General features: G+C 39.7%; 1 protein-coding gene across 2 annotated transcripts in view; it reads left to right on the forward strand.

Annotated features, from left to right (window-relative positions):
- The window catches only part of XRN2 (5'-3' exoribonuclease 2), an 80,017-nt gene that overhangs the window by 49,607 nt on the left and 5,959 nt on the right, over nucleotides 1-24,451 (forward strand). For both annotated transcript variants that reach the window (XM_030872480.2, XM_030872481.2), the window contains 5 exons: nucleotides 1,244-1,300; nucleotides 9,181-9,249; nucleotides 9,343-9,474; nucleotides 11,316-11,443; nucleotides 22,257-22,320. In XM_030872480.2, the coding sequence (XP_030728340.1) occupies nucleotides 1,244-1,300; nucleotides 9,181-9,249; nucleotides 9,343-9,474; nucleotides 11,316-11,443; nucleotides 22,257-22,320 (450 nt within the window). The remainder of the gene's footprint in view (nucleotides 1-1,243; nucleotides 1,301-9,180; nucleotides 9,250-9,342; nucleotides 9,475-11,315; nucleotides 11,444-22,256; nucleotides 22,321-24,451) is intronic.

The following is a 24,451-nucleotide window of genomic DNA, read 5'->3' on the forward strand; positions in this document are numbered from 1 at the left end:
CATTGTATATAATTGAAGCGATTGGGAGGATGTATAGTTAGCATTTTTACTTTGTTGCCTAAATGTTTCATTTTCTAGTAATAATGAGAAAGTAGTGAGAAAACAAAACAACAACAGAATACCCCTGGACTAAAAAAAGACTTGGGGTCAAAGCCCAGCTCTTGGGGCAATCCGCAAGGTCAAAACTATTTTCATAATAATACTAAGATGTTATGATGCTGTTTGCCTTTCTCTTTTCCTCCCTTGAGTGTATGGTGGAGTTTTCCAGAGGCTAAATGTAGTGTGATACCTCAAGAGATTGAATCAGAAGTGGATAACAGAATCCAGCTATTAAGATAGATACTAAGCCATGTATTAAAGAAAGTTAAAACAGTAACATTCTTCTCATTTGTTTTTGTTTTGCTTTGTAAAATATAGTGTTTTTTTCATAAAAATGTTATATAAATTAATGGTAGGTTTATTACTAAATTGTCTTATTAGGTTTTCAATAGTAGGTTTATTAGTATTATCTTTAAATTAGTGTTTAAAAAATGTCTTAGTTTTAATTTTTAATAGGTAAATATTGACAGATATAACCAACATGAACAGAAGTTCTTTGGGGTCCTCAATTGATAAGAGTGTAAAGGGGCTCTGAGATCAGAGTTTGAGAACTGCTGCTCAAGGGTATATAGATCCAGGAATAGAATTGCGGGTCATAAAATATGTGTATCTTCATCTTTTCTAGATAATATCGGGGGGGTTTCCAAAGTGATTACACTGTTTTATAATCTGTGTCAGTTTGTGAGAGATCCTGTTGCTCTGTTCTCGTAAACTCTTGGGATTGTCACGACCTTACGTTTTGTCAATTTGGTGGATGCTTGTTGGGATCTTGGGGTTGACAGTTGTATTTCTCTGATGACTAATGAAATTGAATGCTGTATGGTATATCTCTTAACTATTTGGTTTTCCTCATTTATGAAATACCTGTTCTGTTTTCCTGTTAAGTTATCTGTCCCCCCACCTCCCCCTTTTTGGTTTGTAGGTATTCTTTACAAATTCTGATAAAAGCCCTTTGCCCATAATTGTTTTCTGTTAGTGAGATTACAAGCAAGGAAGACAAGGCCCTTTTTTAAAGATATATACGATTATATTGTTTTGCTGGTGCATTTTAATGATTTCCTCAGAAACATAGCAACATCTTGCTTCCACTTATCCAAAAGGTTACGATTCACAAATAGATGGTTCTTCTCTTGTTTCTTTTTAGAATAGTATGTTCTCCTGTTCCCATGTTAAGGGATCTGACACAGAACGCTGCGATCAGGTAAGTTTCCCCAAACTGCTGACATTTGCCCAGAATGCAGCTCTGAACTTGCAGATAAGTTTAAGAAGACTGGTTCACCGGGAAATGGTAGCTGTTATTCCAGCAGTGCTTTGAGATTGGAGAGTCCCTGTGTTGCAGACCTCCTAGTAGAGCCTCTTGACTTTAAATTATGTATATTGTTAAGGTTACTGATTTAACAAGCTTGCTTCTCTGCTTTCTGGTTTCCCCTAACAACCTCTAATTCTTCCTGGATTAGAAAAGTGGGAGGCAGAAAGTAGGAGTTTCCAGGAGTAGTTTGCTGTGTATGTGCAAACAGACCTCTTCACCCCAGAGGCCCACACAGCTTCACCGTATTGTAAGACTATTTATTACATTTATGGTCGTGGCCCTGCTGAGTTTAAAAACAAAACTGTTAATATACTTTATTTTGGTTAAGATGAGATAGACGAATTTGTGGAATTTTTTTATCAACAATTTTAAACTTAAGGGGCTAATTTCTGCTATCTGGAAAACTTATACTTCATTTCTTCAATGGTGACAGCATTTTCTACTGAGTATGTAAAATATAATATGGCTATTTAGATAAAAATCAAACTTACTACTCATTTATGTAACTGTTGTATGTAAGTACTAATCTTGATGGCAGGGTTTATGTTTTTGTTTTCTTCAGTCTTTAGATGAGAGTAGGGCAAATATTCTAGTAATTCAAGGATTTTGTAAAAGCTGTTCCTGAATACTCCTTTATTTCTCTCATTCTCAGGGAATATTTTGGATTTTACTTAGATTTCTCATTGTGACGTATAAGCATGTTTATTTTCCTGTCTTTCATGGCTTTAGAGAGCAACTGCCATTCTAGAAAGGCTTTTACGTAAAGAAAACCATTGTGAATTTGGAAAATCTTCCTAAACCAGTTGCCTTTATTTATCTCTACCCACAATTTTAGTTTATCTTTGCACATAATTCGTCCTGGCTCTTTGTCTGTGGGCTCTTTTGTTAAGGGTGGGATTCAGAACCGTAAGCCAAGCTGCTGTGCCCACCACAAAACAGTCTGGCTGCGGCAGAGCCAGTGTGGACTCTGTGTATTAACCCCTGGGGTCTTTGGCTCCCAGCCGAGCTTCAGGCCAGTTAACTCCCACCTGTCCTCTCTGTTTGCTGTGCTCCTCAATTTCTCAGCATGTTCTCAAGGGTCTTCCTTCACAGCCCTCTAGAAATAGTTAATTCATCTTAACTATCTAATTAGGATAGAGGCTTGCGCAAGGGAAGAGTTACAAACTTGACAGATCCTGGAGTTTTTGTTTGTATGATGATATGGTGGTGGTGATTTCTGAGCCTGAAATGGCCTTTGGTGTTGTTTGGTATCCACTGTTTTTACAAGATTTATTAATTTATAAAAGAAATCTGAGATTCAGCTGTATATTCAAGTATATATTGAATATAACTTCATAATAAAATTGACTTAATTGAGTTGATTTCCTAGAGATTTCGTGAAAGACCAAAGTGTTAACTCTTACCGTATGAGGTGATTTTCAGTGTTTTCTCTGAGGGGTCATGTTGAGGCTGAGATGCAGTTTACTGTAGTTTTGCGTGTGTTTGTTTCAGGGTTTCTTGTGTAGCCCAGTGTTTTTTTTTTTTTGCTTTATAAACAAAAAATCTGAAAAGGTAGCTTCCATAGTCAGCTGCCAGTTCTGTTTTGACTCTTGATATTTTCCCCCTTCTCTGTTTGCATGCATCTGGTATTGCATTCCATGTTTGAGAAGTTGTTTCCTCACATTGACTTTAGGTAGATTCTTCCCATCGTGTTAGGTCTTATCTATAGTATTGAGAAAGTATATTTTAGAAGTTATTGAAGTGTCTTAAATTCATAGAAGGATTCTTAAAGAATACAATCAGCAGTTACCTAGGATTTTTTTTTCCAATTCTGATTCCATAAGTCGTTCAACATAGTAGTAGTTTAACTTTGAACAGAGCTGAGCTATCTCCCTGAATTTTCCTCAGTCTGCTCTTCCTCCACCATTGTAATTTGCTTAGCATAGTATTTTAGAATAATTCTTTGTCAAATTTAAACATATAAAACCTGTATATGATTTTTAAATTACAAAAAAGTTATCTTCCTGGTGTAGCAGCACAATTTTCTATCCATCTGGGGGAGTAGATGCACACACACCCCCTTGGTCTCACCTCGGACTCTGTGTCCACACTGGCTGCTTTGTTCTGCGCCCCTCACACGCCTCCTTGCCCATCTCTCCGTTCTGTCCCTCGACCTCCTGTTCCCCCAGATGCCCAGACTTAGGAGCTTTGGCTTCTCACTTTACAGGACTCCATGTACCTACACTACTGCTCTGGAATATTTTTTTCTTCCCAATTATTTTTCATATCTGGCTTTTCCCAGTGAGCCTGTTCTGTACTCGCTCCTCCTGGATTACCGTAGTGCTCTCCCAGCTGATTTTTTTTTTTAATGCCACCTTCCTTCCCACTGAATCTGTTGTCTCATCTTTCTTAAACACTGCCACCCCTCGGCGATCTTTGGTTCCTGCCCTAATTTGGTGGAGCCGTGCTCTGTGCCTGAGTGCCCACAGCTCCTCAGGGACACCTCCTCCTTGCTCTCTAGGCTGGTCCCTTCCGTGTCCCACTCATCTCTGTGCCTTCCTCCCAGTGCTTGGAATGCTCTTCCCTTTGCCTACCCTTCATTGCTTTTCTTCTCTTCTCAAAGGTAATCTGGGTTTATGTAATCTTTAGAGATGTTTTCATTAGTAGCATTGTCAGATTTCTCTTTTTCTCTCATGGCACCTGGCATCCTTCTAAACCCATGTAAAAGCTTGGCTTTCATAGTGTTGGAACCTGTGTTTGCCAGATTCTTCTAAGAGCCCAGACTTACTTCTTCAGAGGACTGCTTCTCAAACGTTCTGTGTTCACTTTTGGATGGATCAGGCAAGGGATAGAATGTTTTCTGTCTTCAAGGAGATGTTTTTAAAATGTGGATGTACGTGAAGATAGATTTTTAATGTAATGACCATTACTGCCATGTTTGTAAGACTCATGGTTGGCAAGCAGGTAACTTGAGATCCAAAACCTGAAGAAGTGGAGGACACACGGAATCAGTAACAGAGTTGATGGTTGGGAACACTTGGGAGGGTTTAACTTTCACTGCCTGTAATACTTCATAGGACACAGCTGGTTAACCTCCTCTGATAGGATGTCAGAAAAGACATTGTTAAGTCCTATAAACTCTTTAAGTGCTTTAAAATGTCAAGTATATGAATCGTGAACAGTTTGCAGTGGTTTGCTGATTGAGCATTAATTATGGAATGTATCAGGGAAAGGTAAAAATGAAAAGATTTCTGGAGTTTTCTGCTTTCTTTGTGATGTGTCCTAGCACTCTCAAACAATAGTAGTACTTAAATAGCGTTTATAAGGATAATTCTTAAAGTGAATGGAATTGGAAAAGGTGTTGTGCATTCTGGTTTTTTTCTATTGAGACTTTGCTGCAAAGTGTCTAAAGTGCTACTTGTGATAAAAATAAAAGCACTGTTCAGTTTCCTTACTTTACAACTATGCTTAGGTTTAAAATTTTTAATTTATATTGTCCTTAGTGTGTTTATGAAGACAATTAAGTGATTAAAATAATAGGGAGGTTACCTAACCAAGGAGGGGATCTACTGTACAAGCCCTCGTCGGAGCTGGTCTGGAGGGTAGAAGCTTATGCTGGCTGACTCGGCGCTGTTCCACCTCGAGGGAGTGGTTAAACCCCCTCCGCTGTTCACCAGTTAGATGAAACAATATGAATCTACGCACCGTTCTCTGACCTTAGCCGGGCAGCCTGTTGGGTCCAGAGGTTCTTCTGTTAACTCGTCTCCTCCCTGAGGGTGCTTCTGACTTTATCTCCATATTACTGCTTTCCCTCCCCAGTAAACTCTCCACAATTAATGCCTCTTGTTTCTAATGGTGGGAATTTCTCAGAGGAATCTATATTTTTTCCCCGTTATTTTTATTTATATATTTTAGTATAATGGAATTATTTCCATTATTTTTAATGCTCTACCTATAAAAATTTGAATTACGTTAACCTGAAAAAAACCAAAAGCACTTTGAAAGTTTGGATCCAAATAAAAAGTTACCCTTTGGACCTTTGCCTAATGGGTTCCTGCCTAAGTCTGTTTTACTTTTAGGAAGTTTAAGTTGTGGCTGATGTTATCACATTGGAAAAAAGTACAGTAGAGTTGTGCTTTAGCTTCTGTTGTTACTTTAGTTTCTAGAAACATAATAGTTCTTAGTATATATTTTGGGGAACAAATTAAAATACAAAAAATATCACAACCAGTCAAAGCTTAACTCTTTCTAGGAGAGAATAAGTCTTCAAATTGTTCTCAAAGATCCAAGGGGAATGAATGCTTTAATCTTTCAGATCATAAGTTGTGTCCCTTGTCCCTTCAGTGGGGGACCTCCAAACTTATTTTTAAATACTCCTTTTCTGTCTCCCAATGGCTTGAACCATATTAAGTATAAGATCACACTGTTAAGTGTAGTTCTGAGGGGAAGTGGGAGAGATATTGGAGATTGTTTTCTTATTAGCTTGGAAATGTTTTCCCTTTCAGAGCATGAACATGAATAGTGGAATTTTAAAAACAGTTTTATTGAGGAATAATTGACGTATAATAAACTGCACATATTTGATGAATAAATGGATTTGTTTTCTCAAACATTACCTTCAGCTCTCATTAAACCTCTTGTAACCGTTGTCTTTCGAGAGAGATTATCCCTATGACCTGGGATTCTCTCTTCTCCCTGGGAGCTTGTTACTTGGCTGTTTCTTTCACTTCTTAGTTTCAGCTCTTTCTATGCGCGCCTTGCAGGTGTTCCCCTAGAGCCCTCACCTAAGCATGATCTTCCTTCCAGCTCCAGCCCTGCCATTTCTTTAGCTCGCCCAGCATTCCCTAGGCTAGGACTGTGACCTCCTTTTGGTTCTCGCCCCATCTTTCTAATGCAGTGTGGCCGGGTGGTTCTTTCTGAATTGCATCTTGGATTGCTTTTACTCTCTGACAACTTGAAGTGGCCTTACGTTGTGGTCAGAACAAGCCCTTCATGACAACATTCCAGTTCAACCAGGCCGTCTTACTGCCCACTTCTGTTCACATACTTTTTCATTCCAGTTCAGCCCTTCTCAACCGGGGTCCCACCTGAGAATTAAGTCTTGAGAACTTAAAGCATCTACTGCATGTAATGAACCAGTTTGTATCCTGTGCCTTTAGAATGGCACTGGTTATGTATCTTCCTTGGGAGAACTGAGAATGTATGTAGTCACTCAAATCATTTTTTGTAGGGCTTGTTACTTCTCTCCCAGATCCCCATTGAGAAGGCTGCTCCAATTAAACGGAGCTACCCCTTTCCATGTCTGTTCCATCCTGCAGCCAGTCCTGTCCCACCTTCAACCATAGCCTGTTAGGTGCTGTCTTCCTTGGTCCCAGGTGAAAGACCCCCCTCCCCCATACATACATGCATTTAGCCCACACTCACAAGGGCGTGTGTGTGGAAGGCATGTGCACTCACATGCTTTGATTCAGCATCTTTCCTGTGCCTGTTGTTGCCTTTTCCACTTTCTCCCTTATTAAACTGTTATTAAACCTTTTCTGTCTATTTCCCCTATTAGAAGGGGAGGCAGGCTCCGTGCTTGGTCAGCGTTTGTGCCCCTGATCCCACCGTGAGACCGTGTATGCAGTGGGCACTCTGAAAATTTGTTTGGTAAACTGCCGAAAAGGCCTGCTGACACTAAGAGAAGTATTTTGAGATACTTTAGTTGCAAGTCTTGCTTTATCACCAGATTTCTCTCTCTCTCTCTCTCTCTTTTTTTTTGGCCACTCCACGTGGCTTGTGAGATCTTAGTTCCCCGACCAGGGATCGAACCTGTGTCCCCTGCAGTAGAAGCTCGGAGTCCTAACCACTGGACTGCCAGTGAAGTCCCCAGTTTTCTCTCTTTACTATGTATCTGCAAAGCCCTAACAGACCCAGATACCTATCTCTTTCTCTTTCACCCTCTTAAACCTTTCATACTGCCTGTCGTGCCTGGCCCTGCCCTAAGCCATCTGGAATAGAGAACATCTGAGATAAAGACAGTTGCGGTGAAGAGTGAGTTTGTAAGAGGAACAGATTGAATAAATGAAGTGTTGTTCAGCTGTTCTTGAGCTTATAGCATCTTTATTATAAATGAAACTATTTTTGTGTACTTAAAATATACAGTTAAATCCTACTGCAACGAAAATTTCTCTATAGCAGATGGGCCCTAATTATTTTAAGTGGCAGTATTTGAAGAGGAAAAAAAAGTTAGCTATCTAAAATGTCAACCAGTTCAATAAAACCTTTTTTCACTGATTGCAACTGTAATCTGTAATCTTTGGAGGATCTTTGGAGAATATAAAAAAGCAAAAAGAAGGAAAGGAAATGGTTGAATGTGCAAGTAACCTTTTGGTGAATGTGTGTCTAGTCTGTTGCATGTGTACTTTTCCCACGTCATTAAGTATTTTGTTACATTTTAAAAAATATCAATTGAGCATACCGTTTTTAGAAAGAACCATAGTTTCTTTAACCAGTCCACTATTGTCCATACACTTAGGTTTTACAGTTTTTCAACATTATGAATACTGATGTTATGAGCATCCTTAAGTATAAACCAGGCGCGTATCCAGAGTCCTAGAAGAGACGTTGCTGTGTCAGAAGGAAGACTTGTGTGCTTTGGGAGGCGCCTGCACACACACACACACCCCTCACCAGAAAGGAGTTTGGCCCAGCTTGTTAGTCTGAATGTACAGCCTTTGTGTAGTGTTCAAATGGTGACTGTTACATTATCACAGAAACACACATTAGTAGAGCAGGATACAGGCTTCCAACTGGGATGTTTTGTGTTTTTTCCCCTGTGGATTATTTGTGTTCTTTTTTGATTTTGCAAATGTTTCTGTTGTTGTTTGCATCTTTCTTGTAACAAGAGCTGATCTTCTCTAAGATGCCAGAGGGAGGGTCTTTGCCATGGCCTGAACAAAATGAAAGGTGTTTTTTGTTTTTTGTTGTTGGAAACCTCTTGGACCTGTCTCTGATATTATACTGGAATTTCTCAAGAGTTGGGCAGGCAGTGTCTGTTATTTCTCTGTGATCACTCACAATTAGCTTGAACATGACTGTTGCACAGAAAGTTACACGAGGGCCATCCTGGAAATTAGTGGCGGTTTGGTGAGGAAGATGTTTAGCCATTTGGCAATTTGGCAAAATCCAGTGACTAAGATCATTTTTTTTTCTTTTCTTTTCTTTCTTTCTTTTTTTTTTTATGAAAGCTTATTTATTTATTTATTTATTTATTTATGTTTGCTGTGTTGGGTCTTCGTTTCTGTGCGTGGCTTTCTCTAGTTGCAGCGAGCGGGGTCCGCTCTTCATTACGGTGCGCGGGCCTCTCACTATCGCGGCCTCTCTTGTTGCAGAGCACAAGCTCCAGATGCGCAGGCTCAGTAATTGTGGCTCACGAGCCTAGTTGCTCCTCGGCATGTGGGATTTTCTCAGACCAGGGCTCGAACCCATGTCCCCTGCATTGGCAGGCGGATTCTCAACCACTGCGTCACCAGGGAAGCCCCTAAGATCATTTTTGGAGAACATTTGAATTTTAGTTATTCTGTGTAAAGGTCAAAAGTGCCTAGTTCCTTGGTGGCCTAGTGGTTATGATTCCAGGCTTCCACTGCCGGGGCCCAGAGTCAGTCCCTGGTGGGGGAACTGAGATCCTGCAAGCCACGCAGTGAGGCCAAAAAAAAATAAATAAAATAACGGTGAAAAGTACCTGAGTTTACATGATAGTTAAGTGAGGCTAATCCAGTGTAATCACTAAAATGTGTATTGTTCTCTTCTAGTATTAATTTTAAAGACCCACAGTTTGCTGAAGATTACGTTTTTAAAGCCATAATGCTTCCGGGAGCAAGGTAAACAACAGTGCATCTATAAAACTCTCCAGGTTTATTTTGTGTAAACGAAGTTCATCCCTATAACTAAATTTTGTATTTTCAAATGGTTAGAAAACCTGCACCGGTACTGAAACCTGGCGACTGGGAGAAATCCAGCAATGGGCGGCAGTGGAAGCCCCAGCTCGGCTTTAACCGGGACCGGCGGCCCGTCCACCTGGATCCAGCGGCCTTCAGGGCTTTGGGGTGAGTGGTAGGTTTCTCTGTGTGTGTATTTTGCTTTTTCTGGGTCTTCCACAAAGCATTAAGTCAGCATTTATGCCACAAATATTTAATATTTAATTAAATACAACTATTTTGCAGATATTTTAATGACTTTGATACTTTTCTGCTTTTCTTCATTTTTTAAAATTCACTTCCGTTTCTTTGGTCTGTATGTTGCTTTATGTGTTGCTTGAGAATTCCGTTATTTTCTCTTAAGAGATTTTGCTGTCTAGAAGACTGTTATTTCAAAAGAATAAAACATGCTCTTTACCCTCAAGAAAGTTCTGGCCGAGTTCATGTCCGGGTGTCCCCAGTACCTCTGAGCAGAGCCATCACCTCCGGGGCTTGTACCTAAGCACTGATGTCTCCGTGCTGCCTTAATGTGTTTTCTGGCCTGTTAGTCAGGTTGAGTCTCTTTTAAGATGTCTGCTGGCCATTTGTATCTCCTCTGCTGTGAATTTCTGATTTTTATCCTTTGCCCTTATTAGCTATCAAATTGTCTTTTTCCTAGTTATGGAGACAACCGTATATAAAAGAGGGAGCTTTGAAACGGTAACACATAAAGCTGGGATAAAAAGAGCAATGTGCTGGGGTAAATATTAATGAGTTATCATCTATGAATTAATGATGATAACTCAAAAATAGATATTTCCAATTCATAGGAAAACCTTAAGATTCAAAATGGGATTTAGGCAGTAGGTTACCATCAGCAGCGTGTACTTTATACAGTGGCTAGTAAGGGACAGTGGGGTCATGGGTTTTGGATCCTAAACGTCTGGATCAGATGCCTTGTCTACCACTTGATATGTTTGTTCACGTTACTGAACCGCCCTGTGCCTCCATTTCCTGTGTGTAAAATGGGAATCATAATCACACCTACTTAACTCATGAAGTTGTTGTGGGGATTAACTGCTTAGGATAGTTTCTATTGTGGTTGGTTGGTCGTCTTCATTCTTAATAGTAAAAGAAATGCAAATCTAAAATATTCTTAAAAGATTTCTTTTTTGCATTATTTCAGCCATTTTGGAAAGCAACATAGAAATACCTCTAAATAGAGTTTTAAGTTCTGAAGGTACTCTGAACTTTTGATCCAGATTCCTGCTTATTGGAATTTATCCTGAGAAGATATTTTAGAGGAGCCTGGTTATATGCCCAGATCTCTCTAGGCATTGTTGTCTATACTACTGGTACTAAATGGTGGACTAGTTTAGTAAAATATGAGATATCAACATGTAAATATTCTATAGGTATAGATGTTAACACCTAGGAAGACTATGAAAGATATAGGGAAATGTTTGATATATCAGTAGTAAACTGAAAATAGTAAGATATAGAGTAGTAGTATATACAGTTGACCCTTGAACATCTCTGGGGTTAGGGGCACTGACCCTCTGAGCAGTCGAAAATCCTCAACCGTGGATTGTATAGGACTCTAGTATTTACTATTGAAAACAATCCACCTATAAGTCGACCTGCGCAGTTCAAACGCACGTTGTTCAAGGGTCAACTGCGTAGCGATAGCAACAGCATGGGTCTTTGAGGACAAAACAAAATATAATGCAAAAAAAGAGAAATAGACTCAGATTATTTTTTGCATAAAGTAATTAATATTTACATGATTATTAAAAATCTTTGGTGTGATAAGTGAATATTTGCTGTCACCATTATCGGGTACTGTTTTGAACTTTGTCCATTATAAATCTTTTAAATTTGCATTGTCTTAATCAGATCTAATAGTACAAAGACGGCTGCCAACATTTATTTATTACGTGTTGGATATATGTCTATATAATTGTTTTGCTGGCTGGGGGGTCCTTTTATAGCCATGTTATGCCCAGAGGCTCTGGAACTGGAGTTTACAGCAATGCTGCACCACCACCTGCGACTTACCAGGGAAACTTGTACCGGCCACTGTTGAGAGGACAAGCCCAGATTCCAAAGCTTATGTCAAGTAAGTTTTCAGTAATGGATTATTTTACCTGCTAAATTAAGTACTGCAACAAAGGGTGGCTTCTGATCTTCATTGCTAAAAAGATTTATTATGTCAGTGCAGACATAGTGGACTTAAAAACGTAATGTTTAGAAGAATTATAAGAGAATACTTCATACAGACTTTCAGATATTTTTATCTTATCTGTATATAGTTAATTGAATAATATGAATTGGATTTCTTATTTTCATTTCTAAATCTGCTTCTGGGTGAACATATGCAGAAAAAGGTATGCCAAACAAGCTCCTGTTTATCCATTAATACAGGTAATGGGGCAGTAGACATGGAATTGGAATTACTTGAAAGGCAACAGTATCTGTTTCTTAATTCAAATCGTATCTTAGTAACTGCCTAACATAAAGACAGGCGTTGCCTTAGGTAGAAATATGCCTTTAACCTTGTGGTTCTGTGAAGACTGTGGCCTTTCCTTGACCGCTTATAACTTGTTTTGTGGGCAGAAGTGAATCAGAAATGTTAACTGTGAAAGTGATTATATGGCATTTGGATTGCAGTGGAAATGGGAGAAAATAGTTGAGTGTTGGGCTTCGGACTTTGTATTAATTTTAAACTGTATCCCCATTAACTGTTGTGTCTGAGCTCTGTGGCCGGGCTCATTTTCAGGGAAGTGTAGGTCACGTGCCAAGTTCTCAGAGCCCTTCCTTTGTGAAGCCTGTGCTTCTGCGTTCCGGGTTGTCTGGTTGCTGCCCCACCAGTCAGCCCCTGCGTGGGGAGGAGGGAGACAATGTGGCAAGATGCTAACATTTGTTAAATCCAATTGTTGTAGCATTTAAGTTTTTTTCTGAATGTTTCAAATAGTTGATAAAAATTAAATTTAGAAAAAACAGGAAGGACTACTCTATTGCAGAGAACCCTTAGAACTCCTTTTAAACCAGTTACACCTGTCAAAGAAAGAACCAGATTAAAGTGAGGATTGTTGGGAAATACTTATGCTTTGTACTTAGTATTGTTTGCATGCTGATTTAGTTACAAAACCATTTTTAACCTGAAGCCCTGTAAGAAAGGAGTTCTGATGGTCTCCTTCTCTCAGGGTCCTGTTTTCACCGTGTTCTGTCTGTCTGTCTGTCTGTGTGTCTCTCTGTGTGGCTTAATGACACTGAATGGCGCATTGTTAGACTCCACCATGAAATCTGTGGACTTCAGCGGTTTTATTCTATTTAGTGAAGGAAGCACAGAAGGGGCACAGGGTTTAATGGGCTTCTTGGAGATCTGCTTGGTTACAGTAGTTCCCTCAGCTGCTTTCCCCCGAAAATTTAGCAAATAGCATTTCTGAGTATTTCCATTTGTAATGCATGCGGAATATGTATCAACATGTACCACATACAACAGAAAAGTCTAATCACTTTGTAGGAGTTATCTGTGCCCTGAGATCTCACCAGTGAGCGGTGAGAGCATCTCCAGCTAATTGTTAAAGCCAGCTGTTTACTCAGACGTTCTTTATCAGTTCCTTTTTCCTTGTGGCTCTTTGCCATTTACTTCTATCTCTACTGGTATCACAGCTTCCAAATACGGGGACAAAATGAGATGCAAGTGCTAGAACCAGGTATAATCTCTGTGGATTAGTTTAGCCAGTACTCCGCAAGCCCATGGTTGTGGGGAATTTCTGAGGTTGTTGCATTGAGTAGACTTTCCGAGGTGTGGCAAGAGGTTTGAGTAGCAGAGGTGAAAGCACACGTGCTCTGTGTTAAGTGGCTTCCTTCCACCTCCTGTTTCCTAAGGCCCAGTTGCTGGCCTGCTGCCAGCAGGATAAACCATAGTTTATCCAGATGGCACCTGGACATCTTACTTAAAACTTTGAAGTCTTTTTTTTCCCACTAACTTAAATTGACTTATTTTTAATTTGTAAAGTGTATCAATACATTATGGTTTTGATGTGCTTGCTGTATGTTTTCAAATATACATCAAAATGAATACAACCACGAAGAGAACAAGCTTGTTCATGGACCCCCAGAAAATCATCTTCTCTACCACCTGTGACATGTATCACACTTGGGGAAATATTGCCTAGATCAGTGGTGCTTAATCAGGGAATCATAGGCCATATGAGAATCTGTAAAAGTCATGGAGTCCCTTCCCAGAAAATCACTCAGTGTGGGATTCATATAAATCCAAGTACTGCATCCGAGGTCCCCTTCCACCCTGCAGGATCCTGTCCCAACAGTAAGAGAAAGAAGTCAGAAAGTTCTTTTATTTATCAAGGTCATACCAGAGGTAAAGAATTTCATACCTTTCAGGGCCTGCAATTCTAGAGTTCTTAGTTTGCCTTTTGTGGAAACAGACAACTCTTGTCAGCATCTGGGCATTTTATTTAAAATAGTGGGGTCCCCTCTTCCCTTTTATTACTTTGACTAACTCGTCATTTGCTGTTTTATAGCACTTAATTAGATAAAATTTGTTTATACTTACAAAGAAGCTTTGATTAGAAACTTTGATTAGAATCTGTTCCACTTAGAATCTCTTTAATTACATCATTAAAAAATAGGAAATATGCTTTGTGAAGTAGGGATTCACTTTGAGCAAGAAACAAGTGGCCCTCTCTGCCTGGTGACTTGTAAACATTGAGTCACCTGAGGATCAGTGCTGGGACTCTCATTGTATTTAACATATCTTTTCAAAGGGGGTGGGGATGGGAGGAGTGAAAAAGTTTATGGAAAAAAATCAGCCAGGATGCGATATTTAAATTGAGCCAACAAGGGGGAATTTGGAATACTCCAGGCTGAGAGAAAATAATGAGCTTGAAGTACACTGCAAGTAGTCAGGTGGTATTAAGCTTAGAATATAAAATTAGTCACAGAGTATGCATTGGAACTGATTATGAAGGTAGGGAGGCTGATTTTTTTTTTTAACTGATGTTTTAAATGTATGTTAACTGTAATACACATTAGTTAAATAAAATATGGTGTATAATAGTAAAACATTTTAAAAACCAATAGATCCATGATCGTGAAATAAGCAGTTTCTCTGTTAATTCTTCATATATGCAATTTTTGAAAATTAGGTTATTATACATGTTTTCACATATACTTTTTATTAAAATGTAACATACATAAAGTGCCAAATCATAAATGTACAGTTTAATTTTTTTTTTTTTTTTTTTTTTTGCGGTACGCGGGCCTCTCACTGTTGTGGCCTCTCCCGTTGCGGAGCGCAGGCTCAGCAGCCATGGCTCACGGGCCCAGCCGCTCCGCGGCATGTGGGATCTTCCCGGACCGGGGCACGAACCCGTGTCCCCCTCATCGGCAGGCGGACTCTCAACCACTGCGCCACCAGGGAAGCCCTACAGTTTAATTTTTATGAAATGATTACAGTCATGTAACCACCACTCAGATCAAGAAACAGAAAGTTGGGACTTCCCTGGTGGTGCAATGCTTAAGACTCCGTGCTCCCAATGCAGGGGGCCTGGGTTCGATCCGTGGTCCGGGAACTAGATCCCACATGCGTGCCTCAACTAAGAGTTTGCATGCCACAACCGGGGAGCGGGCGAACCGCAACTAAGGAGCCCGCTTTGCCTCAACTAGGGAGCCTGCCTGCCGCAACTAAGACCCAACGCAACCAAATAAATTAATTAATTAAAAAGTTACTGGTGCCCAAGAAGCCCCCCATTGTGTCCTCCCCCAGCCACTGCCCCTGCCCATTAAAGGCAACCTGACTTCCATAGATTAGTTTTGTCTTTTTTTTTTTTAACGTAGTATCTAACAGTCTCTTAACACCGTTACCCTTTTTAAATTTGTCCTAAAAAGTTGTATGTTTTGCTTCTGAGATTTATCTGCCTGTCGCTGTAGCGCGAGTTCATTTGTTCTCATTGCTTCCTGTGTCCCATTATGTGACTGACCGTCATTTATCTGTCCAGTTGGGATAGTGTGGAGTTGGTCCCCAGCTTGGGGGTGCTTGGAATGGACCGCTGTGAAGCTCTCACATCCTGGTGCGTGTTGTAAACGCTTCTGGTCGGTCCATTCCCAGAACTGCAGGGTCAGGGCTATGTGCACGGTCACCTTTCGTGAGAAGTGCCAGACACGGCCCGGTTTACATCCCCGCAGCAGTCGGGGGGAGGTCCAGCTGCTCCCTGCTCTAACCAGCCCCTGGTGTTGTCAGCCTGTTCGCTTTTAGCCACTCTGTTGGACGGGTAGTGGAAGCTCACTCACGTTGAATTAGCCTCTTCTTGGTGACTTGGAGCAATTTTTCATGTTTATTGACTGCTTGGATTATCTTTTTTGGTGATGTGCTTGTTTGGGTCTTTTGTCCATTTTTCTACAGGGTTGTCTACCTTTTTCTTTTTACTTTGTAGGAGTTCTTTTATAGTCTGGTTATGAGTTTGTGTGTGGGTTTTTTGTATTGGAAGTATCTTTTTCCACTTGAAAACTTGCCTTTTCCTTTTAGTGTCATCTGATGAGCCAGCATTTGGGGAAAGTGGGTGAGGCGTATGTGGGAACTCCTTGTGCCCTTGTAGCTTTTCTCTGGGTCTTGAATCATCACAATAAAAAACCGAGGACGAAAAAAATTAGTAGATATTTCATGTATTTTGATGTTTTTGTAAGTAATATCTTTTAAATGTCATTTTCCTGTTGCTTGTATATATAAAGAGTTGATTTTTAAATATTGACTTTATCCGACAACTTCACTAAAATTCGTGTATTCCAAAAGTTTGTGTGTTCTTTTGGATTTTTTCCCTACTCAGTCATGTCCTCTGTGAGTTGTGACAGTTCTATATATTCATTTTCTAATCTCGATGTCTTTTGGTCTTTTTGTTTTATTGCACTGCCTGGGACCTCCAGTGTGAGTCAGTGTAAGTGGTGATGGTGGGCATACTTGTTTCATTCCCAGTCTTAAGGGGAAAACTTGTAATATTTCACCATTAAATATGATATTTGCTATAGTTTTTTCATTTATAGAAGGAGTTTCCTTCTATTCCTTGTTTCTAGTGGGTATTGAATTTTATCAAATGCTTTTCCTCCATTTCTTGAGATGGTAATGTTTGTTTGTTCTTTTCCTTCTGTTACATGGTGAATGTACACAGATTGATTTTTGACTGTTAAGCTAACCTGGCATTACTGGAATAAGCCTAATTGTTTGTGATATATCAATTTTGTGTGCGTGTGTCAGTATAGTGTGGGTTATTTTTTCATCTCTATGTTATGAAAGATTAGTTTATAGCTTTCTTCACATGTCTGGCCTCATAAAACAAGTTAGAAAGTGTTTCCTACATTTTTGTTCTCTAATAAGGGTTACTGTGAGCTTGTTGTCATGTCTTAATCCTTAGACTCACACAAACCACTGAATTCTTCTATCTCTTTTTTGGCAAGAGTTTTTAAAAACTTTTTAAAGCAAAAAAATGTGCAGTTACATCTCGTTTCTAGAACCACAACTTGCTTGTGGAAAGACTTGGTGGTGGTTCTGTTTAGGGAGAGATGGTGAAAGTCTGGACTGATCTGTGGCGAAGTGGATTCCAAGTGGAGAAGGTGGGAATGGAGGCACTAAAGGACTGCATAGTTGAACGTGCGAAGTGCAGGAGAGAGAAGATTCCAGATGAGGCTCCTTGTGCACTGAGGGCACCTGGGGGACTAGAGAGTTTGGAAGCACAGGAGGATGGAGGAAGATGGAAGAACATGATAGTTCTGATTTGTGTGGAAGTTGAAATGCCTGAAGACATTGATGCCATCTGCCTGGAGGTAGCGATAAGGATCTGATACCTGCTCAGGAGAGAGGAAATTGGGAATCATATCCGTATAAGCCAGAAGTGTAAAAGTTTAAGCAGGATTGCGATAGGTTAAAGATTTCTAATTGCCCTTGGTTATACGAGAACGTAGAAAAGCCTGGGGTTGTGAGATTGGATTTCCTAGAAGGCAGCCATGTCATTTGACACAGTATTCCCTGATACCTTTGTAAGAGATGTGTTGGAGAAATAATCGGCCTAATCTGGAATAGTTGTTGCATGGTAGTAAACTGGTCACAGTTGTATGATAAGCACAGACAAATGCTGCCAACTGTCAAGAAAGGAAATTCCATGTTCTGGGATGTTTTCCCCAATACTCTTTACATGTGACTCAACAGAAGATTTGGTTTTTCTTTTCATTTCTTTCTTTTTTTTTTTAGTTTACTGTCATTAATATTTTTCTGGCATATTTATTTCATGGTCTCTTGTGACCTCTAGATTTCATATTTATGCAGACAGACCTAATCCTTACATATATGCCAACCAGTCCATCCATCCATCCGTTGATCCATCTATCCATTCATCTCTCTCTGTGTATTTTCTCTTCTAATTTGTATCTGATCCCTTACGTTTACATTTATATTTACATATCTTTTTTGAATACAAAGTGTTTTAAGGTAGTATTACCCTTTTAAGAAGAGCAGTGATTCCGGGGCGGGGGGTTGTGGTGGGATGAATTGGGAGATTGGGATTGACATATATACACTAATATGTATAAAATAGATAACTAATAAGAACCTGTTGTATTAAAAAAAATAAAATGAAATTCAAAAAAATTTAAAAAATAAAAATGGATACAAATGAACTAACAAAACAGAAAAAAAGTAATTATGGATTTTCAAAAAAAAATGTCAGATGTCAAAAAGCATTATTTTCTAATGTTTAACTGTTTCCACATTAAATTACTAATAAAGTGAATGTAAAAATTGTATTAAAAAAAAGCAGTGATTCCAGATGTTTTACCCAAGATCTTTTATTTTCTCCCCATGAATCTGTGTTTGTCAAGATGCTTACTCCTGAAGTGCATGTGTTAATAAAGTATGTTTATTTTTCCTTCCTGTCTTAATTGGGTGGGTGTAGTCATGTGAATTCTAAACTTTGGAAATATTGAAAGTAGTTTGCAGAGATACCCAGTCTTGCCTTCTTGAGACCCTGAGCTTCTGAGCCTCCTGGTTGAGGAGGCAGCTCTCCTGGTCCTTCTGACATAAAATAACATGAAGAGTCACCTCAGCTGACAGCACAAGTGCACGTGAACCATGGAGCAGCATAGTGTGTTGGGGGGGGTGGTCCTGGCTTTCCCTCCACCCTTATTAGCCTTGTGACCTCAGGCAGGCTTTTGTCAATACTCCCTTTCCTCATGTCTAAAATGATACAGAGAACACCCATCTCACAAAATATTCACAGTAAGTGAGTTTAAGTTATTAAGTACTTGAAACAGTACCTGGCACATAGTAGATACTGTGAAAGTATTCAATGATAAAAGATCAGCATTCCTCTTTATAGAATTTTGAACTTCAAAATTTGTTTAGAGGGCTTCCCTAGTGGCGCAGTGGTTGGGAGTCCGCCTGCCGATGCAGGGGACACGGGTTCGTGCCCCGGTCCGGGAAGATCCCACATGCCGCGGAGCGGCTGGGCCCGGGAGCCATGGCCGCTGAGCTTGCGCGTCCGGAGCCTGTGCTCCGCAACGGGAGAGGCCCGCGTACCGCAAAAAAAAAAAAAAATTTGTTTGGAAATAGTTTTAGTAAAATTGAGATCTAAACTGTTTAGTCAGTCTTTTAAAATATTTGTAGTATCAATATCATAGCTGGTTTTTCATGTGGGGCAGAGTTAAATCAAGGAGAGCCATTGGTCATACTTCCAGCTCTGTTGAGTGTCTGCTGCAGGCATTTCTCACTGTCAGTCTTTGATGTGTCAGTTTTTGGCTGACGGGTGATTGTCCGGGTACTGGGAACTTGTCAGAGTCAAGTGCAGCCCCAAGTGCTCAGCATGAATAAAGCGTTCGCTTCTGCAACCTGGAGAACGTGACATGTCACTTCTCTTCATTTCAGTCGGTAAACTTGTCAATTAGCTGCATTTGAAAAGTGATTTTTGATTAGTGCAATCAGTAAACATGGAATCTTTTCCATGATTGCTACGCTGATTAGGTAAATTGTCACTTGAGGAGCTATTGGTGAAGCCTTGGTTTCTGTGGCTGTAGAGCTCTAGAAAAGGGATATGTTTTTAAAGACCACAGGAAAAAAATAGCTGTCATTTTTTTTCTCTCTCTCTTGCTTGTACCTTTGTGAAGTGCAATTCACTATCTCAGATTTTTTTTTTCTCCCTCTCAAATGGATCTTCTTTTAGAGCCATACAAATGAATGGTAATAAGTTTGTTTTACATTCTACTTCTCAGCCAGGAAATAATTTCTGCTTTATGAACACTTAAGGGCCATATATATTGCTCAGAGCCACATGAAGAGATTTGTTTAAAGGTAGCCTTGAAATTTGTCTTCAGTCCTTTTTATTTTTCTTCTTGGGTTGAAAGCAAGAGATATTTTAAAGTCTTAACACAATTTGTTTAGGTTTTTAACAAAAAACTATAGTTTTTGCATGTGCTGAGTTTGTTGTATGGGAAAAAAAAAGTTGTCCTGGAGGTGAGAAATAGTGAAAGCAAAACAGAGTGGGCAGCACCTGGCATACCAGAATTGGTGGGATAGGAGCTCTGGCTGTTTTTCTAGACATTTACAGGTATACAATTAGACTACTGAGAAGGGCTCCCCCTCTCCAAAAAAAGCATTTACACCTAGTGGACATTACATTCCAATTCTACTTAGAAATACTGGTGTGCTTAATCTAACACGCAGCGTGTTTGGATCTAGTGAACATGTATTTCCTGATGGTGAGGACTTTCCCTCCACTTAATACTGTTCCTGGGAGGAAATATACCAGCTTTTTCCCTGACTTTATTTTTCATAAAACATTAGGATAAACATTTCTGAAGGCTTTTCTTAATGTAAATGTGTTTTTTTATTATCTTCATTCAATTTGATATTTATTAGGAATCCTGTGTGGAAGCTTTTATTAGTACCATGGAGAGTGTGTTCTGTGATGACATCATATATAAAGAGACACCATGCAACCAGAATCATGGAATTAAGTTTTTATGTTAAAAAGAGGCATGTTTCCAGGGTGACCACAGTGATTCTGGGACATGTGAAGTACAGAGCTAGACAGGCGTCCAAATGAAATTTACTGTATTTCTTTTGACCTTTGCTATATTAGCTAGTTTTTTATAATAAGACACTAAAATATAATACTTCTGGGAACATTTTAACCAATTTTCACTGACCTAAGTTTTGTGCAGTATCTGAATAGTTACGGACTACAAGTTTAACAAAGTAATCATCAGGAAAAGTGGCCAAAATGTTGGTTTTACTTTCGGTAGATTGCTTTCTCGTAACTCATTGAAAATCGTATAGTAAACTATAGAAGTAAACTGCACAGGGGGTTTGCTGTCTTGTAAGAATTTCTGGTTTTCCCTCCTCCGATTTAGATTTTCTGGTGGTGTACAGTCTGCATAGTGATTCAGAAGTTATTCTGCGCCCAGACTAGGGATCCTGGCCCTGTTTCCTGTGGATTGTGTGGCAATGAGCTTCCTGAGTTTCCATTCAGGTTCTGAATATCTAATGACCAACGGGAAACCTCCTCAGCATTGTTCTCAGTTTGACCGCTACTAATTTGGTTTTTAAGAGATAAAAGGGGGACTTAATGCAGATTGACTAGGGATGCCACCTTTCTTTCAGTTCAGAATGGAATTCTGCTTGGAAGTGATGGTGGTGAAGGCCTCGCGCGTGCACTGATCTCTAGGCCAGGGGCTGGGGTGGCTCCCCTGGGGTGGTTTGTCCATCTAGGAGGCTTTCTTGGGGCCAGTACCTCGACTGTGTTGCTTCCAGAGCAGCAACAGCTGGGTGTTTCATGCTGGAACCTTTGTGAGCAGCCAGGTGCTTTACTTGTTCCAGATTCTCCTTTGCAGGGGGTTTTAAAGCACAATTCTACTTTTCTTTCTTCTTTTCTCCGCCCCCCCCCCGCCCCCAAGTAAACCCAGATTGCATTTTTTTGGTTGGTAACCAGAGATAAGCTTTCATTTCTTCTTTCCTTTAAGGAAGTAATTTCGAAAAGCATGTTTCTAGCTTGTGTTTCCATTAAAATGTGAGCCTGAATACATTATGGTAAGCCTTGTTGTCCTTGGGCCTTGGGAGTCTGGAGGAGGTTACTGTCCTCATGCGGAGACCTCATTAGACAACTCCTGGAACAGCTGTTTTAATTAGGTCACACTCAGACCCTGCCGGAAGGTGGCTGAGATGACTGAGACTGGGGACTGGAATGGTGGTTGGTTGATACCAACCTGCCGACTGTGCTGGGGGTGCCCTTCATCCCATTTACACAGAGGACCAGCAGCCACTTAACTATTCCTTGTAATTCGTTCGATGTTCCCAGCTTAGCTTCTGTTAGGGGAAGAGGTTTGACTCTCAGAAAACAATAGGGAAGTGGGCAGTCCCTTTATGAACATGTCTTCTGACCTGTGTTCGAGAGATTGTGTACTGTCTGCTTCATGTTAGCACAGCTAGGTAAGTCAGCGTTCTTTCCAGTTTACACATTTCGGGGGCAAATTTTAGGATTTCTATTAAAGTTACTATTCGTTCAGTTTGTATTTACGGATGAAACCAAAATACCATCGTTTTGCACAGCGTTTAAAATAGAAATGTAAAACACATGTATAGCTTTATATACACAGATAGTGAGGGAGAGAGAAACGTGAGTTTAATGACCAATAACAAAACTATGTTTTGTTATCAAAGGAGAAATAATTTAACAGATTTACTGACCCTGTTGGTTTCATATCTTTTTACATTTCCAGGGTGTGTAATTATGCTAGTTATTTAATTTATATTCAGTCTCAACTTTTTTCAAGAATTTTTAATTATAATATATGTGGGTAGCTGAATAGTGACTACTTTTCAAAAAATAAAAAATCTCCTGTTCAACCCTTTCCTGTTTATCTTCCAGATATGAGGCCCCAGGATTCCTGGCGAGGTCCTCCTCCCCTTTTCCAGCAGCAAAGATTTGACAGGTAATATTAAAGCAAATATGACTTTTCAGTAACTTTTCACATCAGCATTTGAAGTTTGGGCTTTCTCTGTGGTATGAAATATACTTTCTTCCCTCTAAATAGTTTCTCTTGTGCCCTTTCTTTAGGAAAATAGATGGTTAACATGTTGAAGTAAAAGATTCATGCCTGTATACTTTCCTGCTTTTCTTGGTTCTTGGCCTTTATTTTATTGATGCTTTTGAGGTGCCCTGAAAAATGCAACACAGAGAGCTTAAAGTTGTATTAGGTTTTGGTCAGGCTAAACAAATTTCTTTTTAGAAGTGTTGTGCAGCTTAATGAGGCATAACTAATGGAGTTCCACTTTTATCATTTCTGTGCCGGCAGCGCAGCATCAGTACAGACCAACCATTGATTCTTGCTGCAAACCTCTTGAAGTCCTAATCAGCTTCTTTGGTACAACTTTTTCAGGGCTGACAGGCCTATTGTAGTGCAGTGTCACTGTAGGTCAGTAGTTATTAGTTGCCACTGAAAACAGTTTCTTTAACTACTTAAGACTGAACTGAATTAAATGCAGAAGGGACTCAGAAGAGGATTATGGGATCTGCAGTCTAATAAGTACCACGGACGAGGAGGAATGTGACATGGTTTAATAACAAGGGATGTTTGACATGTGTTCTTTCATTGATAAGTTGTGCTCTCCGAAGTCAGGTGGTCTCTGCACGACAAGGCAGCCGGGCGTGTTATGAATAATTATATTAACATCTGAAGAATAATTTTTTAAGGGCAGCTTTAAAGTCTGTCGTCTCATGCTGGTCTTGCCAGCACCAGTAAATGCTAAGACGAGTTTAAGCCCCCACATAGTACGGCTTCCTTCTTTGCCTTCCCAGTTCTGATCTGTTTTGTTTGCCTCTCTTCTGCCGTTTTAGCAGTCTGAGCTGTTCACATCTGAAATGAATGAAGTGTTGTTATTTGAACAGGGTTATAACCTCTACCCCCTTTAAGAAAGGTCTTTCTTTAGAGACTCCAAAACCTCATTTCATTATTTTCTTCAAGAAGATAAAAGAAATTATGTTATTCAATTGTTTATTAATAGTATCAGCTACTTAGTGCAAGCTGCATTTTAATTTAAAATAACTGCTACTGCCTGTGTTTATGTTTTGTTTTCAGTATAAGTGCTCAAGGCACATGGTATGTACCACTTCAGCATCCTCAGAGTAGCACCATTGTCAAACAGATTAAATGAGTGAGGGGTAAATTTTTTCTAAATTACATATTACCACATTCACACCGATCTCATTTCAATAACTGTCTTTCTCCATTACGTTCGTCAAGTTTGATCCTAAGATTTGGTTTCTCCACTTTGTTGCTTGCCTTTTTCCCATATTATTAATAATCACCGGTATTATCATGTGCTTGGGAAGTGCCAGCACTGTGCTAACATGCTTTTAGAAACGCAAATTCGCTTATTCCTCTTAGCGACCCTTTGAAGTGGATGTTATTTTTACAGATGAGGAAACTGAGGCACACAATTCAGTAGCTTATCTGAGGTCTCTCTTCCTCACCATCCTTTACTAAGAAACTTTTCACTCAAGCGAAACTCATCAGAAAACTGACTCTAAGCATCATATTCCATAATGCCACAGGGACTTCACAGAAGAAAAGGAGCCCCTTCCACTTTGAAGGCACCCTTTCTTCAGTCCTAAAGCTTTCCTTCCCTCTACACATTGTTTCCCTAAGATTATCACCTTGTGTCCTGACATCCATCCATTTTTTTTTGTTCTGCCCTAGCCAAGTTGGTATCTTCTGGACTGACTCTGTGAACCCAACAGATCTGGGACATATTTTGTGGATGTTTTTGGTTTAGTTTTAGTCAGAAACTAAAATCATGCTGTAGAGCAGAAGTTACGTGTGAGCGCAATATAATTCTTTCTTATGTCTTAAATCATGGTCATTTAAGACACACACCATTTATTCATAAAGAAAACAAAGTTTGAATTCAGCCTCCTAAACTTCACTATTAGCCAGCCTCTTAGCAAATACAGTACATCACTCGTTTCTATAGCACGTGTCAGTCTAACCTTTCTGACCTTACAAGACATAGAGGAGAAAATACAAACTCATAGTCACTTTGACTTTGCTGAGATGTCACAAC

The sequence above is a fragment of the Globicephala melas genome, chromosome 15, assembly GCF_963455315.2.
Source record: "Globicephala melas chromosome 15, mGloMel1.2, whole genome shotgun sequence".
Taxonomy (NCBI): Eukaryota; Metazoa; Chordata; class Mammalia; order Artiodactyla; family Delphinidae; genus Globicephala; species Globicephala melas.